General features: G+C 35.6%; 1 protein-coding gene across 1 annotated transcript; it reads left to right on the plus strand.

Annotated features, from left to right (window-relative positions):
* The first annotated feature begins 4,030 nt into the window (after positions 1 to 4,030).
* LOC142338187 (uncharacterized) lies at positions 4,031 to 8,478 on the plus strand. The gene is made up of 3 exons (XM_075387825.1): positions 4,031 to 4,571; positions 7,368 to 7,985; positions 8,195 to 8,478. The coding sequence occupies exons 1-3, from the start codon at positions 4,031 to 4,033 to the stop codon at positions 8,476 to 8,478; spliced, it is 1,443 nt and encodes a 480-aa protein (XP_075243940.1).
* The last annotated feature ends 6,389 nt before the right edge of the window (positions 8,479 to 14,867 follow it).

A 14,867-nucleotide genomic window follows, 5' to 3' on the forward strand; every position in this document is an offset into this window, starting at 1 on the left:
TGAGACCATTGAAAAAGTTTGCAACTCGATTCAAGATCAACTTCAGTGTTTGAATAACGCTGTTTGTTTACTGAATCAAAACAATCAAATAACTTCAGAAAAACTAAATGTTCGCCTTTTTGTTTGTTTACCTCAGAAAGTCATGAAAAATCATCCTTCTAATCTTAAGAGAATGAAAGAAACTGTTTTCTGTTACCAGGAAAACGACACAATATACCCAAAAATTTTTCTGAACACCCAATTCATTTCAGAAGAAGAGTTTCATTCAAAACTTGGTCAATATCTGACGACTAGCTTTGTATCTGAGTTATCGAACATAAAAAGACTTATTGAAAAACTAATTTTGAGTTACGTGCAAGAATTACAACACGAAAACTATTACCAGCTTTGTCCTCAAAAATTTAAATTTTTGGATGCACAACCCTGTTCGATAGATCAAATAGACGAAGTTATCAATTTATTCAACTTTTATTTCCCAAATCGCAATCAGAAATTGGAAACAATTCCTCATTTTAACCAACTTGCCGACAATATGCTTTACTCGTACACAGATCAAGGCGAGCCTGGAAGTTTGCAAAAATATGCTCCGTATATGGGCGAGGTCCGAATTTTTTCCGAGAAATTGTTATCAAAACTCAAAAATCCTTCAGGAATTTTAATAAAAGGATTCTCGAGTGATCACTTAAGAACCATTTTGAATGGGAAACATTTAACTCCTCAGCAATTTGAAATTGATTGGCTTTATTTGGGAAGTGGTCACATTGTTGTTTTCGAAGTGGGAATGTCGGAAAACCCCGACCATCCGCGAAGTGCCCTCGGCAACAAAATTCGACAGTGTTTTACAACTTTACTTCCTCAAATGCAACTAATTTTATACTCAATTTGGGTTCCTTACAAACAAAAAAGTAAAACAAAAACGCAGCAAGAGTTTTCATCTCTTGTTGAAGATTTATTAAAAATTGTTATTTTCATTCCTGGATTAAGCGAGTGTACGCTTGTGAATGAGTTGACTGTTATTAAAAACGCCTGCAAAGGTCATCAAAACCTTCTGAAATGGTTGTTCTTTCTGGTCGAGAGCGAAGAATCAAGCCAAAATTTGATACTCGTCCGGTTTAATAACGACTTTGAAGTCATAAACTGCGAAACAACCCTTGATCAAATTTTCCAAGGTTCAATTGCAGCCCCAGAAAAAGACAGTTTTCTAAACTATTTTCAGTCTGTAATCTGTGCTGCAAGTCTAAATGCAGTTTTAGAGCAAAAAGATTCCAGCCACAATAATACAGCTTTAGATATAGATCGCCGTTATATTCGACTGTTTAAAAACTGGCTCCAAAATCAACAGAAATCGAGCGAAAAAAAGTTGACAGTTGGCACTGATTTCGTTTTCGTGTTAAGTCCTCAACAACATCGGATCTTACATGAAGGTAACAGCCACCTTTTAATAACAGGCGAACCCGGAAGTGGAAAAACGGCACTTCTCTTAGCCATGTGTGAAAAGATTGCAGTTAATGAAGATGTCAACGAAATCTTATTCGTTTATGACGAAGCAAAAACTCTATTTGAAAAATATTTAACTAGAATGTTAGATAAAATTTATAACAACGCTAGGAAAAGCAAGGTTACAAAAATGGGCATTCGACCGAACAATTTGTTATCTTATGTCGATAAAGTGGAAGAAGTTAGTCAAAATACTTTTTTTAAAGGACAACTTAAAAAAAACTTGCTTCCAAAAAATAATGCACATCAAAATTTCAGGTATCTTGAATTAACTCTACCTTAGACTGTTTAGAAAATGTGATTTAGATTTCGGAGAAATTATTTTAACCCTTCTGACTGTTTTTTGATCTGCACAAGAATCAGCATGGTTCATCTCTTGTCTAATTACATTTCGTTGCCAAAAACACATCTGCCTGAGTATATATTCTGAGCAATTACACTGTTTTCCACACCCATATACTAACATCAGGAAAATAAGCAAGTGCGAGTAATTCCGACCCGCTCAAACATTGGTATATAAGTCGGCGTTTTGGGCATTTTACAGTCTGCGCAAATTAATGACAAGTCTAATTGACTCTAATCCTTCAACCTCGTCACTCTTTTCCGCACGTTTGATGGCGGCGGATACTATTCTGTATAATTTTTTTTCAAAAGAAATTTTGTTTACTTGAGGGATTTTTACGAATTTATCAAGACGGATTAACTAATAACTTCCGGGTAACAATTAAAAAATCGAATAATGAGCGGCAATTTCTAACCATTTAGATGATAAAGTAATAGTAGAAGTCCGAGCGAAACACAGTGACGTGATTCGGGGATTAGTCGCCTAGCTTTTCATTGCTATCGTCGCTAAATTTTGCATAAAGGGACGTGCACATTTTCACTGATCTTGGCAACTTTTTCTAAAAGCTCAGAAAACCAACAAAAAAGGAATAGTTGAGTAAATTATTTGTAAAAAATGTTAACGTTAACAACCCTTACTTCATTAAAGCAAGAATTACTGCGTGAACACGTTAGAACATCGTTTGTTTCGCGTCAATAGAGAGCTCTGATGAACACTGTTAAAATGATATATGATTCTCAGTTATCATCACAGCTCATATCATGGAGTCCTTCAAAATATACTAAGATCCTAACTGAAAAACCTTTTATTTATTAAAAAAACATTTCAAAAAGATAGCATCAACATGACAAATTACCCAACACTTTTTTAAGCCTCTGACACTTTTTGTCCTTTTACGCCATTAATAAAACTTTCACAAGAACACAAAGTCTATATAAAAGTTCTTTTAATGTAATAATGTATTGCGAAAGCTCTGTTTGGTTTTTCTGAATTAAGTCAAAGCTTGTATGCCAATATCTAACAGTAGTCAATAATTAAAGACAAGTGCTCACCTTTTCACAATCAAACGACGTCGCAAATTCCATTAACTGTTGTTATAGTTGAAATTTTTCGTTCGCCAGAAAATAGCAGAGTAGAGTTTAATATACAATTTTAAAAGCAGAATTTTGGAACTATCATTCCTAGTGACAACAAAAAAGACCATTGTATAGACATAGCGTAGCACAGAGAAACTGTTAACAGACTTCTCCATTTAGCCTGTATTTCAATTGCCTTATGAATATTTTAAATTTCTTAAGACGCCCAATTCCGAGAAGCTCTGTCGATTAATTTTTGGGTAAACGATGATGTGGGAGCGGCTGAAAAGTTCTTAAAATTGCTTAATCCAAATGAGGATTGCGAGGGACCCTTTTGCAGCTATAGAACAGTTAAGCTCTTCTCTATTGGTTTAATTTACATGTCGCTAACTATCGTGGAAAATAAATACTTTCGTGTGGAGCATTCAAGGTGTAACCGTGGAAAACAGTGACAAAGTCTTGTCGAACTTTTCAACGGTTGCTCATAATTTTGTTTGTTGATAATAATGACGGATATTTCAATTTTGAACCAAATTTGATTTAAATTGCTTTACTAAAATCGTACATGAGCCTTGGCAATGATTAAAATTTTGAATGAATTTGCTGAAGAAAAATGTGTACGTTTTGTAACATAATGACATCATACAACAGAAAATTTTTATGAAATTGAGTATTTTGACTATAATAGAAGAATAAAAAAGCAATTATCTTTGATGAAATGAATCCGAAGCATTTTTCAGCCAAGCAAAAAGTATGGAAGCCGTTGCTTGATTTCAATTATTGCTGGATATCTTTTACCGAAACTGGCGAACACTATACTGCTTTTAGCAACGGCGTCCAGCTTCCAAATAAATTCCAGATTGAAAATTTGAGCATTTTGTTTCGGAGTTCCAGTCACATCAGCAAAGTCACGCATAAACTGATACAGCATGAAACGGGTTTTCTACCTTTTCCGTCTAAAACTGTCAGAATTCCGGGGTGTTTTACTGCTGCTCAGAACAAGATAGCCCTTAAGTATGTTGACAAAATTGACGAATTACAGTTTACGAGACAAAATAATTTATTAGAAGATATTTTTAGTGATAGATTGATAGTCATTTTAACAAAGCAGAAAATGCGCGAAGATTTTGATCTGGACCAATTGAAAAACATATGGAATGCGACTCAAGTTGTTGTTCATACCAAAAAGGAAAACGTGGAAGATATTTCTGGCTCCGAATTCCAGTCAGTTTTGTTTATATTTGAAGGAAGTCTCTCCGATTTCAAGAAAACAATAACAACAGTTGCGTCTCGAGCACAATACGAAGTTGGTGTAATTATACTGAACGTTTCTCAATCAGATTTTGAGAGTTTCAACGAAGGCGTTTTATCATATCTATCTGCAGATACGAGTGATTTTGTTGTTTTACTTGACCAAATGATGACAGATCCACCGACCAATACCGGATGGCTGCAGCCGAGGGATAAAGACTTGGGTCGTTGGTGGAATTGGTGGAATATTCGAATGAGGAAAAAGATGAGCACAGATAGAGAGAACACAATTGAGCATGTGAAGAGACAGTCTGTAGGCGTTAGATTACAATTGGTTCATGCCTTTTCCAGTCTATTTTTGCATCCTTTGGATCAACTTACTCCATCTTCGGCAGCTAGTACGGGTGAGCAGCTACTCACTTTTTCAAATTTTGCAAGCTATAATACAAATAACTAAAAAATGGTTTTCCAGCTCTATACGACAACTGTGTTTGAAACGCACACCCTCCCCCCCCCCTTCGCCCCCTTTTCCTAGTACTGTCTACATACCCCCAGGTTGACCACCTTAGATGAAACTTTGAAAACATACTAAGACTTATACGGTGCCGTAGAAAACTTACAAAATATAGTACGGTGCCGTTTAAGGCCGTATTAAGTTTTGTAAGATTTCAAAGGTATTGCTTTCAAACGTTATATTGTTCTGATATTACACTCGATGGTCACGAAATTTTGCATCGAAACAGTTTGATATTACAAAACTTCTTGCTTCCCTGATAAGGCCGGGCCAGCTTTAGAAATCTTCTTAGGTTTTGTTTTTTGAATACTTATTTGTCTCAGTATTCCCAGCTGTCTTAAAACATCAGTTCCATTAGATTCAAGTATAAGGAGACCACGCGAGTTCTGACAATCTGAAGTCGATTTTTAATATTACATTTACTTCATACATGTCATTTTTTATTTAATTCTGGTACTGGGTATAAGTCTTCAAAACTCAGAAAAAATGACCTTACAAAGAACTGAACTGTAGTACGGCACCTTATTATTCTTGGTACGGTCTTAGTACAGTACCTTAGAAACCTTAGTACGGCAATACTACGGCCCGTAGAAAACTTAACAAGATCTTAGTACGGTTTTGATCAAAGACTTATACGGTGCCGTACTAGGGCTTTACTAGGTTTTGGTAAGTTTGGCCAACGTGGGCCATCAATGGAGTGTATGAGTTCAAAACTGTGGGAAATATAACGAGAAAGACCCCTAAAATGTTAATAGACCCCTAATGAAAGAACCATCAAATTTTTAAGATTTCAAACCATTCGATTTTTGACCGATAACTCTTGCTGGAGTAAATTTCAGTAGATGAAATGCTGTGTGTAAAAAAAAGAAGTGACCGGGTTGCCTAACAAAACTGAAGTGCGGAGAGTGTTGTTATTTTATTCATACCGCTGTTTCACAAGAGCAAAAAACGATAACAATGATCAACCTCCTGTTAACTGTCAAATTTATTTACCATATCCGCTTTTAAGCATAGCTTAAGATATAGGGAACCAACGAACCTAAAAAACTTTGTGCGCGCCGAAACATCCAAGTTCGAACCATTCGATTCTTGAATTCCGAATTTGGAACGAGTGCGATACAATTATATTATAAACATTAACAGCAAAGAGTACCTAGCATCAGACGAGTAGTCTGTTGAACAGGAAGCACTAGCTAGAATAAAACACATTCAAAACAAGCGCTCCAGAAAAGTCATTCAATTAAAACTCAGCATTATATGTGCTAAAATGGTTTGATTTTTGATTAAATATAATTCTATTAAAATAACTTCTCATTGTCCTAATTTAACGCGGTTGATAACAAAACGTTACACTCTTCCACCGCCCATGCCGGACCTAAAATAAAGCCTCCTTTTTTCCCCGTATAACAATTCCAATGGGCTGGTTTCAGTTTGTTGACGTTGTAACATACCTACCCAATGATGTGTTCGACTCTAAAATGCAAGACTTCGAACGCAGTCTTTTTATTAGCAGGGCTTTCTTTTTGCTTGATATATTCCATACAAAACTATTTTGAACTGTTTTTTCTTTCTTATGGAACCCAATGTCACCTGAAACAGATCTATGAGAATAAAACTGCAGAATGAATATCTTGACAAACATTAAAACTCATCAGATTTTCTAATTCATCAGACCGACATACAGAAAAAAAATATATTGCTTTAATTCTTGGAGGTGGGGTCTGTAATTTTACACGTACCCACTTTCCATTTGTTCTCTCTAATAATTAGGTGTACTGAAAAAGTTTGAGAGGCTGAACCCAACAAGAATGACGAGAAGGTGATATTTATAAAGCTCAAAAGAATTTCTGTTCGCTGGAAAAATTGACTATTCTGAAATTTTATGCAAAGGACGAGTAAAAAAATTGACAATCTTAACCCAAAATTAACCCCATGTTAACCCAGGTTGAGGTGTCATACCGAAAGTCGTTATGTCCAGACCGTCCCAGACGGAAAGTGCCTATGTCCTTACTTTCGTGCGTTCCAAACGAAAATTCGTGCGCTCCAATTTTGATAATTTGTGCGTTCATGTCCAGACTATCGTGCGTTCAAAAGGCCCTATGGCAAGACTTTCTTGCGTTCAAACCAAAAATCGTGCGAGCCAAAATTGATATTCTGTTCGTTTTTGAACAAAATCGTGCTTTGAAAAGACCTATATGTCCAGATTGTCGTGCGTCCACAATTGCCTAGGTCCAGACTTTCGTGTGTTCCAAACCAAAGTTGGTACGCTCCTAAATTTACAATTGTAATAAAAATTTACTTGTTTTGTTACTCTTCCCCTTTTTTTGTAGATCAGTTGAACAGTTTGAACCTGGTTTGTTACCTAGTGCTCTTCTCAAAATCTTCCATAGTTGGTTGCTTGTAGCTCCGCCGTAAACGGTCACCAGCCCGGTTGAGAGAAGGAGGGGAACACACCCAAAACATACTGGAAAATCTCAAAAATTTGTTTGTTATTTCAACTGTTGATATTTTCCGATAGTACTTCACCTACTTTACCTATTTTAGCTCTCGAAACATGCTCTGATCTGACTTTCGTGCGTTCAAAGTTGCCTTTGATCGGACTTTCGTGCGTTCAAAGTTTTCTATGTTCAAACTAACGTGCGTTCAAACTTGCCTATGTCCAGACTATGGTTCACTTTTTTCACAGATCGAGCCAGCATTTTGTCGATAGAAGAGGTAAAGGATGACGTCACGCTCACTTCCCTCAATCTGATTTACTGTAGTGTGTTGTCGCGAAATACAGAAACGGTTTCAAAATGTGTTCAGATGCTTCGTGATCGCAATTTACTATCACACGAGTTAAACAAAGGGTACCCACATGAAAGTATAATCGCTATTTTAGTAGTGGAGCATCAATTTTTACAAATCAAATCTTTAAGAATAATTCTGGATTGTATTATGACCGAAAATTCGTCTCTTTCGCCGCAGTTCAAACTTGAAAAATATTTCGAGTACAGTTTGGAGAACAAACAAGCAGACTTGTTTATTTTATTATTTTCTGACACTGAGAAATGTAACGTTTTCTTCATGGAGTATCTTGAATTTGATCACAGCGATACTGAAGAAGAAAGAGTGAAAAAATACTCAAAGTGGGGTGGAAATCTTTTGTTTAACGCATTGCAGATGTTGACTTATAAAGAGACAGTGAAGGTTGATGCAGTTGAAATGGGTATTGTGGTGTTGGAGAGGTACCGAGTACTCAAATACGAACTTGGTCGGGTGCTCGAAGGCCAGACACTTTTGCAGTGGTCCATGCACTACGATTGTAAGTAATCCGTCATGTTTCATTGAGTTTGTTTTAAAAAAACGACAAAGAAACCGAATACTTGGAAGTTAGCATTTGGAGGTCTTTGAAAAAAATTTAAAAACATTTGATTGTTAGTTTTTGGTTCTTTTTCTCAAATTAAGTTTTAGTAGGTAAACATAGATGAGGTCATCATTGCTGTGAATAATTGTTCATTTTTTGAATTTTAGATAACGGAGATGAAAAACAAATGCGTCCACTGAAAATGATAACAGAGGCAGGATTCCCACGCAACCTTTTATTGCATGAATACGAGACCGATACGGGAAACAGAGGAAACGTATTAGATATTGCAATCAACAAAAAGGACAAGTTGGCTGTTATTGATTATCTCCTATCGGATGACGAGAGGCGAAAAGTATTTTTATCGAGTGATAAAAGGCAAAACTATTTATCATACATAGAACAAATTAGTGAAACATCGGAAGATAAAAAAACAGCCGACAAATCATGAAAATTATCTGCAATGATATTTCAATCATATTGAAGAACAACAAATTTGCAGAGAAAATTTGGGAAAAATTCTGAAGTTGATCATTTCTGACGTTCCAGGTGAGAATCGGTATGTACAAGATTGTCCAGGTACAATCTTAACATTTTCAGACCGTTCCAGACTTTTGTGCGTTCAGAAATGTCTGTGAGCTTTTTTACTGCATTTAAAGTACGATTTGACAAATTCATATCAACAGCCAAATTCACCTTTACCGAGATGGACAACCACTATTATTGAACACTTCTAGTCCTCGCAGGAATTAGAGAAATATCATGAAACAATCTAAAATGGCAATCCAGTTAGCAATTTTTTCTAAAAGTTATGCCAAAATAACTTTGCTGAATCTCCAAAAAATGCTAAATTGACACTGAAAATGTGAAAACGTATATTATATTCGTTTATACTAAATTATATTCATATATTTTCATATTCACTTATTTGTATTCACGCCGTCAAGTTCTAAAAAAAATTAAATCTGAACAGAACATGATTCTTTTCTTAGCTCCAATGCATTAACATATAACATATATGCTATGCAAATAGTGCCATATCCAATTGGGGGTAAAAAATAATGTAAGGCCCAAAATGAAACAAAATAAAGAGGAACCACCAACCCTTCAGAATCATAGAGCTAGTTTTGGGTATATATGCTGTGGGAGACCCGATTTATTATTGTAGAATATTCAATCAAAAAATTTACACGACAAAGTGTTCATTACAGTGCAGTGGTATAACCCAAAATTTCCGCCTTAGTAAATTGGCTCGAAAATTAGTTACATGAAATGAACGAAATTAGATGACATCCTTTGTATCTTACTTTTCGCAAAAGGGGTTCCGACAATTTTGCGAAATAAAAGAACATTCGGTGCGAAAAGTAGGTAACAAATCTGTTAGTACGTTTCCGCTCAATTTAGGTATCTATTATTCGCATTCAAAATATCTCTAATCCGCAATTGAGCCTAATTAAATGCGCGCAATTTGAGCATGCAAAAGTGGTTTTAATACTTAGCAAAAGAACATTCGGAACGAAAAATTGGTTACAAGTCTTGTAGCACGTTTCCGCTCAATTTAGGTATCTATTATTCGCATTAAAAGTATCTCTAATCCGCTATCGAGCCTAATTAAATGCGCGCATTTTGAGCATGCAAAAGTGGTTTAATATCTAATAATAAATTAAGATTTTACTGAAGCCTTTTAAAGCTTTAAATTGATTTAAATAACACCAAGTAATAAAGACAAAGTAACTCCCCGGACTGTTTCAGCCTCTGGTCATCTGGTCACTTGTTCGCAGCATAACATCAAATGGTCACACAAATCCAATCCAACTTCAATGACTCTATTGACAGAGAATGACAATTCTGTAATCAATAATTCTGTATGAAAAAACTACCAAAAAAGCTACCAAAATGGCTGAATGTCTTAATGCCTAATGTCTTAATGTCTACTGCCAAAGATTGTGTATATATGAATTTATTATTTGTGTGATTTTTTAAATAGAGAGGAGAGAGAGTGAGTGTGTGTGTGAAAAAGAGAGAGAGATAGGGAAGGAAAAAGATAGGGAGGGAGGGAAGGAGGGAGAGAGAGAGAGAGTGCGCGCAGAATGGAGGGATTTTTCGGAAAAAAATAAAATTCGACAAACTCCAACTCCAACGGAGGAATTGTTCACTTTTAACACGGATGCAGTGTGTCTAAACTAATAGCAAATACAGCTTAGTAAACTCTTCAGAGTAAAATAATTTCAGAGGAAGACAGAGAGAGATAGAGAGAAAACAAAATGGAGGGATTTTTCGGAAAAAAATAAAATTCGACAAAACTCCAACTTCAACGGAGGAATTTTTGTTTTTGACACGGATGCAGTGTGACTAAACTAATAGCAAAAAAAGCTCAGCAAACACTTCAGAGGAAAATAATTTTAGAGGAAGACAGACAGAGAGAGAGAGAGAGAGAGAGAGAGAGAGAGATCAAAATGGCGGGATTTTTCGGAAAAAAAATAAAATTTGACAAAACTTCAACTTCAACGGAGGAATTTTTGTTTTTTGACACGGATGCAGTGTGTCTAAACTAAAAAAAAATAAGGAAAATAATTTTAGAGGAAGAGAGAGAGAGAGAGAACAAAATGGAGGGATTTTTCAGAAAAAACTAAATAGGCTTGTAAACGTGTAAATGTTGGAGTACTTCTCAGTATAATCAGCATAATGTGGGAGTTCTTTTTAACAAAAGTGGTAATAAAGCTTTAATAAGTCGAAGGTGGTCTTAATAATAAGACAAGAATGAAATGTTTTGCGGCTTTGTTGTGCTATAGGCTGCTCAGGTAACAATTCCCAGGCTTGAGTCGCAATTTCCAAACTCTAATGAACGTAACAGTGTGGTTCACTGCGTTCGGAGTTAGAAGCTCTTGAAAAGTTAATGGACATTAGTCTGGGCGGTGACACTGAACGCACGACACGAACGCATGCACGACGCGAAACGCACGGCACAAACTGTTTCTAACGCCCGATAGTCTGGAAATGAGCTCACGAAAATGATGGGACTATCATTCCTTTAACACGCCAGCTCAATTAATGGTTCCTTTTAACAAAAGTAGTTAATAAAGCTTTAATAATCACTTTGATGCTCAAAGTGCATTAAATTAGTCTTAATTGCGTATTATATGCGAAATCGAGCTACATTGTGTGCGAAAAATTGATACGTAAATAGAGCGGATGCGTGATACAACTCGCGCGAAAAATAGGTCATAAAGTTTGTACTTGTATTCCGCGGCTAAAATTAGGACACTTTTGCAAACACGGGACACGATATTCCCTTCCATTTAGCCGGTTTCTGCTAAAGTAGCTATTTTCTGCAATATTGTACCACTTTCAATGTATAAACATAGTAAAAACGAACAGGAGATACACACATCGGGCATATCTGCCCGTGACGATTCGGGTATACCTCTGCACTGTAATGTTGGCAGATTTTTATCGTGCTTTTTGTAAGCCACTATTACAGCTATATTACAATATCTGAAATGTCAAAATTAAAGAGAAAATTCGAATAAGACCTATGAGGAGAGCTCCCTTGAAGAATGTCTTCCTTTCTAGTTTTCTTCATAAATTCAACCCACCCTGCTTCTAAAAATGAAAAACGGAATAAAAACTTATTTGTGTTCAACATTCATATGTCTCTCATTATGTGAGTGAAAACATTGGCTAGGTTACCACTAAGAGTAATTCATTATTTAAAGAATTAAAGTGTGCAAAAGTCCTCTATTTAGAGAAATTCATACTCTATTATTTTTTTTCTCATGCTCGGATTCCGGATACAGCATTTTTGTTTTTTTAAAATTAATTGCAATAAAAAATCTTTGGGCAATTTATAACACAAATTTTCACTGAGCTAATGTCGGGGCCCAATCCTACAGCGCAAATAAATTTAAGATATATTTTATGAAATGGTTAGTAATGTACAAGCCGACTCCAGGTTACTGAAAGATTAGTGCAAATTTGTTGAGAAACCGTAGCTATTTAGTTAATAGTCTTTTATATGCCAATACAAGGTATAACTCCAAGCAAGAGCGGTTGGTCATCTTGTAAGATTCTGACTGATTCCTGAATGAAATGATTTTCAATAATTCATGCATGTTCTTTCAGAAAACTGGCTAGAATACCATATCTGCCAGAAAATTTCATCTTCTAACATTTGATGGAAATGTGGCTATCCTGTACAATTCTTGCAAAGACAACATAGTCCCTTCCGATAGAGCTCTATATTGATAGGCGGATTTTTAAGCATTGTTTTCTGATCAAGTGATTTGAAATTCAGCAGGGCAGCTTTTAATTTTTCTACTACTGTCGATAAATTACTACCTTCTATTTCTATTCCTATTTCCTGAAAGCAGCTCTCGATTTAAAGGCAGTTTTCATTAAGAGAACTGTTGAATCAACTATTCGAAACTACATCCTTTGAGAACAAAAATCCCTTCGACTGGTTAGAGCAATTCACAGAGAGAAAACCTTGACATTGGGAGCAGATATCTCTGCAAATCCTCCAACACTCTTAAAGCAATATTGAAAAAACTGGGCTTAGTTCCTTGCGTCAGGGCAAAAAAATTCATTTATAGTCATCACACAGAATAATTCTACCCAAAAATTGGCCGACCTCTAAGAATCGAAGCATCCAAAATATCCGAAACATCTCAAACTTCTAAAAACACGAAATATCAGAAATGGAATAAATTAATTCAACAAAAGAAGCGCGAGCCCAACGCGATGATTCTAGAAAAGAGTACAAGCAGAAAAATTGGTCTCAGCATAGCTTACATTTCTTGTTTAAACCTGCTCATAGCTTTTTGGGAAGAAAAACACAACAGTGGGTTCAATCAGTGTCATTGAAGAAATTGTTGATTAGCATTAACAATAGTCTTCTTCTGCCGAGGGAAGATCTGAAATGGACTCATCAAATAAACAATAATAATTAATAATTGTGGTTTCTGCGTAATCGCAGCGGAACAGCATTAGGCCTACAGTAGCCTGTTTTCAGCTGCCCTTTTTCGTATTATTCCCCACATTTCAGACTGATCTTTCATGAGCAACATTGCTCTTTTATTTGGTGACTATAGCCACTTTTTTGCGTCTGAAACTTTCACGTGGTACCATCATTGCAGCCGACAATGGTCAGGCTATGGTCAACCTGAAGCTATGGTTAAGTAAGAGCTCATCCTCACACAGACAGCTTCACGGAGGCAGGGGATTGAACTCTCAATCTTTGGCGTGTGAACCACGCACCTTACCTCTCGGCTATCACGCCACAGTAAAAGCACCACAAATATCCACAGCATCTCAACTTCCGCTGACATCAGGCTCTTTTACTCTTCAGTCCTTCCCTTTCTTCAAAAAATTTTTCCCAAACTTTTAAGGAAACACACCTGGTATTGCTAATTTTAACAGATGCCGTTCCAAAAAACTGAGGTATGGTTTTCTCATCATTAGTTCTTATATCCAATTTAATGCTTATGTTCGCTTATAACTAGGTTTGGTTTGTGTGGGGAAACGATTTGATATCTTGAAAGCCATTATGTATTCATTCTTTAAAAAGAACTTGATGATCTTTTATGTTATAGAAAAGATCATCAAATATTTTGCACGCTCCACGTATTTTTGCATCCCCTGTACATATTTATCTTACATATACTTATAAAATAACTTTGTTGGTATGAGCAAAAATACAGGCAATGTGCATTTTGATAACAAGAGTTGGGCCGATCAATTTAATTTTCGAGGGAAACTGTGGCAAAAATGCTTTCTTTTCTCTCAGTGATTCTGGTAAAAATGAATAATAAGCATGGCATTGGCATTCTCGAAAAACCTAAATTTTGGGGAGTGCAAGAATATCAGCTATACAGGGATGAGTGATATAAAAGAAAAGATACAAATGTGAAGTATATGTCACCCGCGCTCTGATGGTAATTTTAAATATATTTATAATCTCAAACGAAAAGTTGAACTAAATTCTGTATCATAAACTAATTCCTGATAACTTTGTAGAGTAGAAATATAAATCTTGTGTTTAACGTGCTTTAGTTTCAATACGGAGAAAGTACTGGACTGGGTTTTTGGTTCACACTAAGCTGTTTTCACAACTTTTTCAAAACCAATGATTTCCGGCCATTTAATTAGGATGAACCGATTTTGTTATTTGACCCCCATCCCTTCTCCTCCCCTGTTGTATTCGCATATAACCTTTAACCCCCCCCCCCATGGTCCTCTTTTTTATAGAAAACGGAATATGGGTATTAGCCAGTGTATGTGAAAATTTCGTTAGAGGCAAGTTTTGCAGGAAAAAAGCTGATTGGGTCGACATTTAAGATTCAACTGATAAATGTGGTAAAAAATTGTGTTAGTACTTCTCAATGAAATTAGATCATATATTAACACTTTTCAGCACTTCTCTCACTTAAGCTAAGCACATTCAAAATTCCCCTTTTCATCAATTTCACCATATTGTTCTGCGCAGGTAAATTCGGTTGACAATTCAGCACTTTTCTCAAAAATTTTGTGCTCATTTCAAAAAACTGTAAACTTTAACACATTCAATATAATTTAGCACTTAGAAAAAAAGAATATTTCAACGCGTTCAGCAGCCTAATTATAGAGAAAAATTTTAAAATAAATTGAAATAGATTTATTAAACAGAGAGAAAATTTTAAATCTCCCAAATATATTCCATAATAATGAAGACGATGATAATGAACCCTGACAAATCGGAGCCTTTATTTGGTGCTAATTTTCAATGAGTTTATTGATGTGCTTTCATTTAAAAACTTGCGCCAAATTGGGAAATAAAAAAGTTGGAAGAATAAATTGGTTTCA

The sequence above is a fragment of the Convolutriloba macropyga genome, chromosome 4 (genome assembly GCF_964194025.1).
Source record: "Convolutriloba macropyga chromosome 4, txConMacr16.3, whole genome shotgun sequence".
Lineage (NCBI taxonomy): Eukaryota > Metazoa > Xenacoelomorpha > Acoela > Convolutidae > Convolutriloba > Convolutriloba macropyga.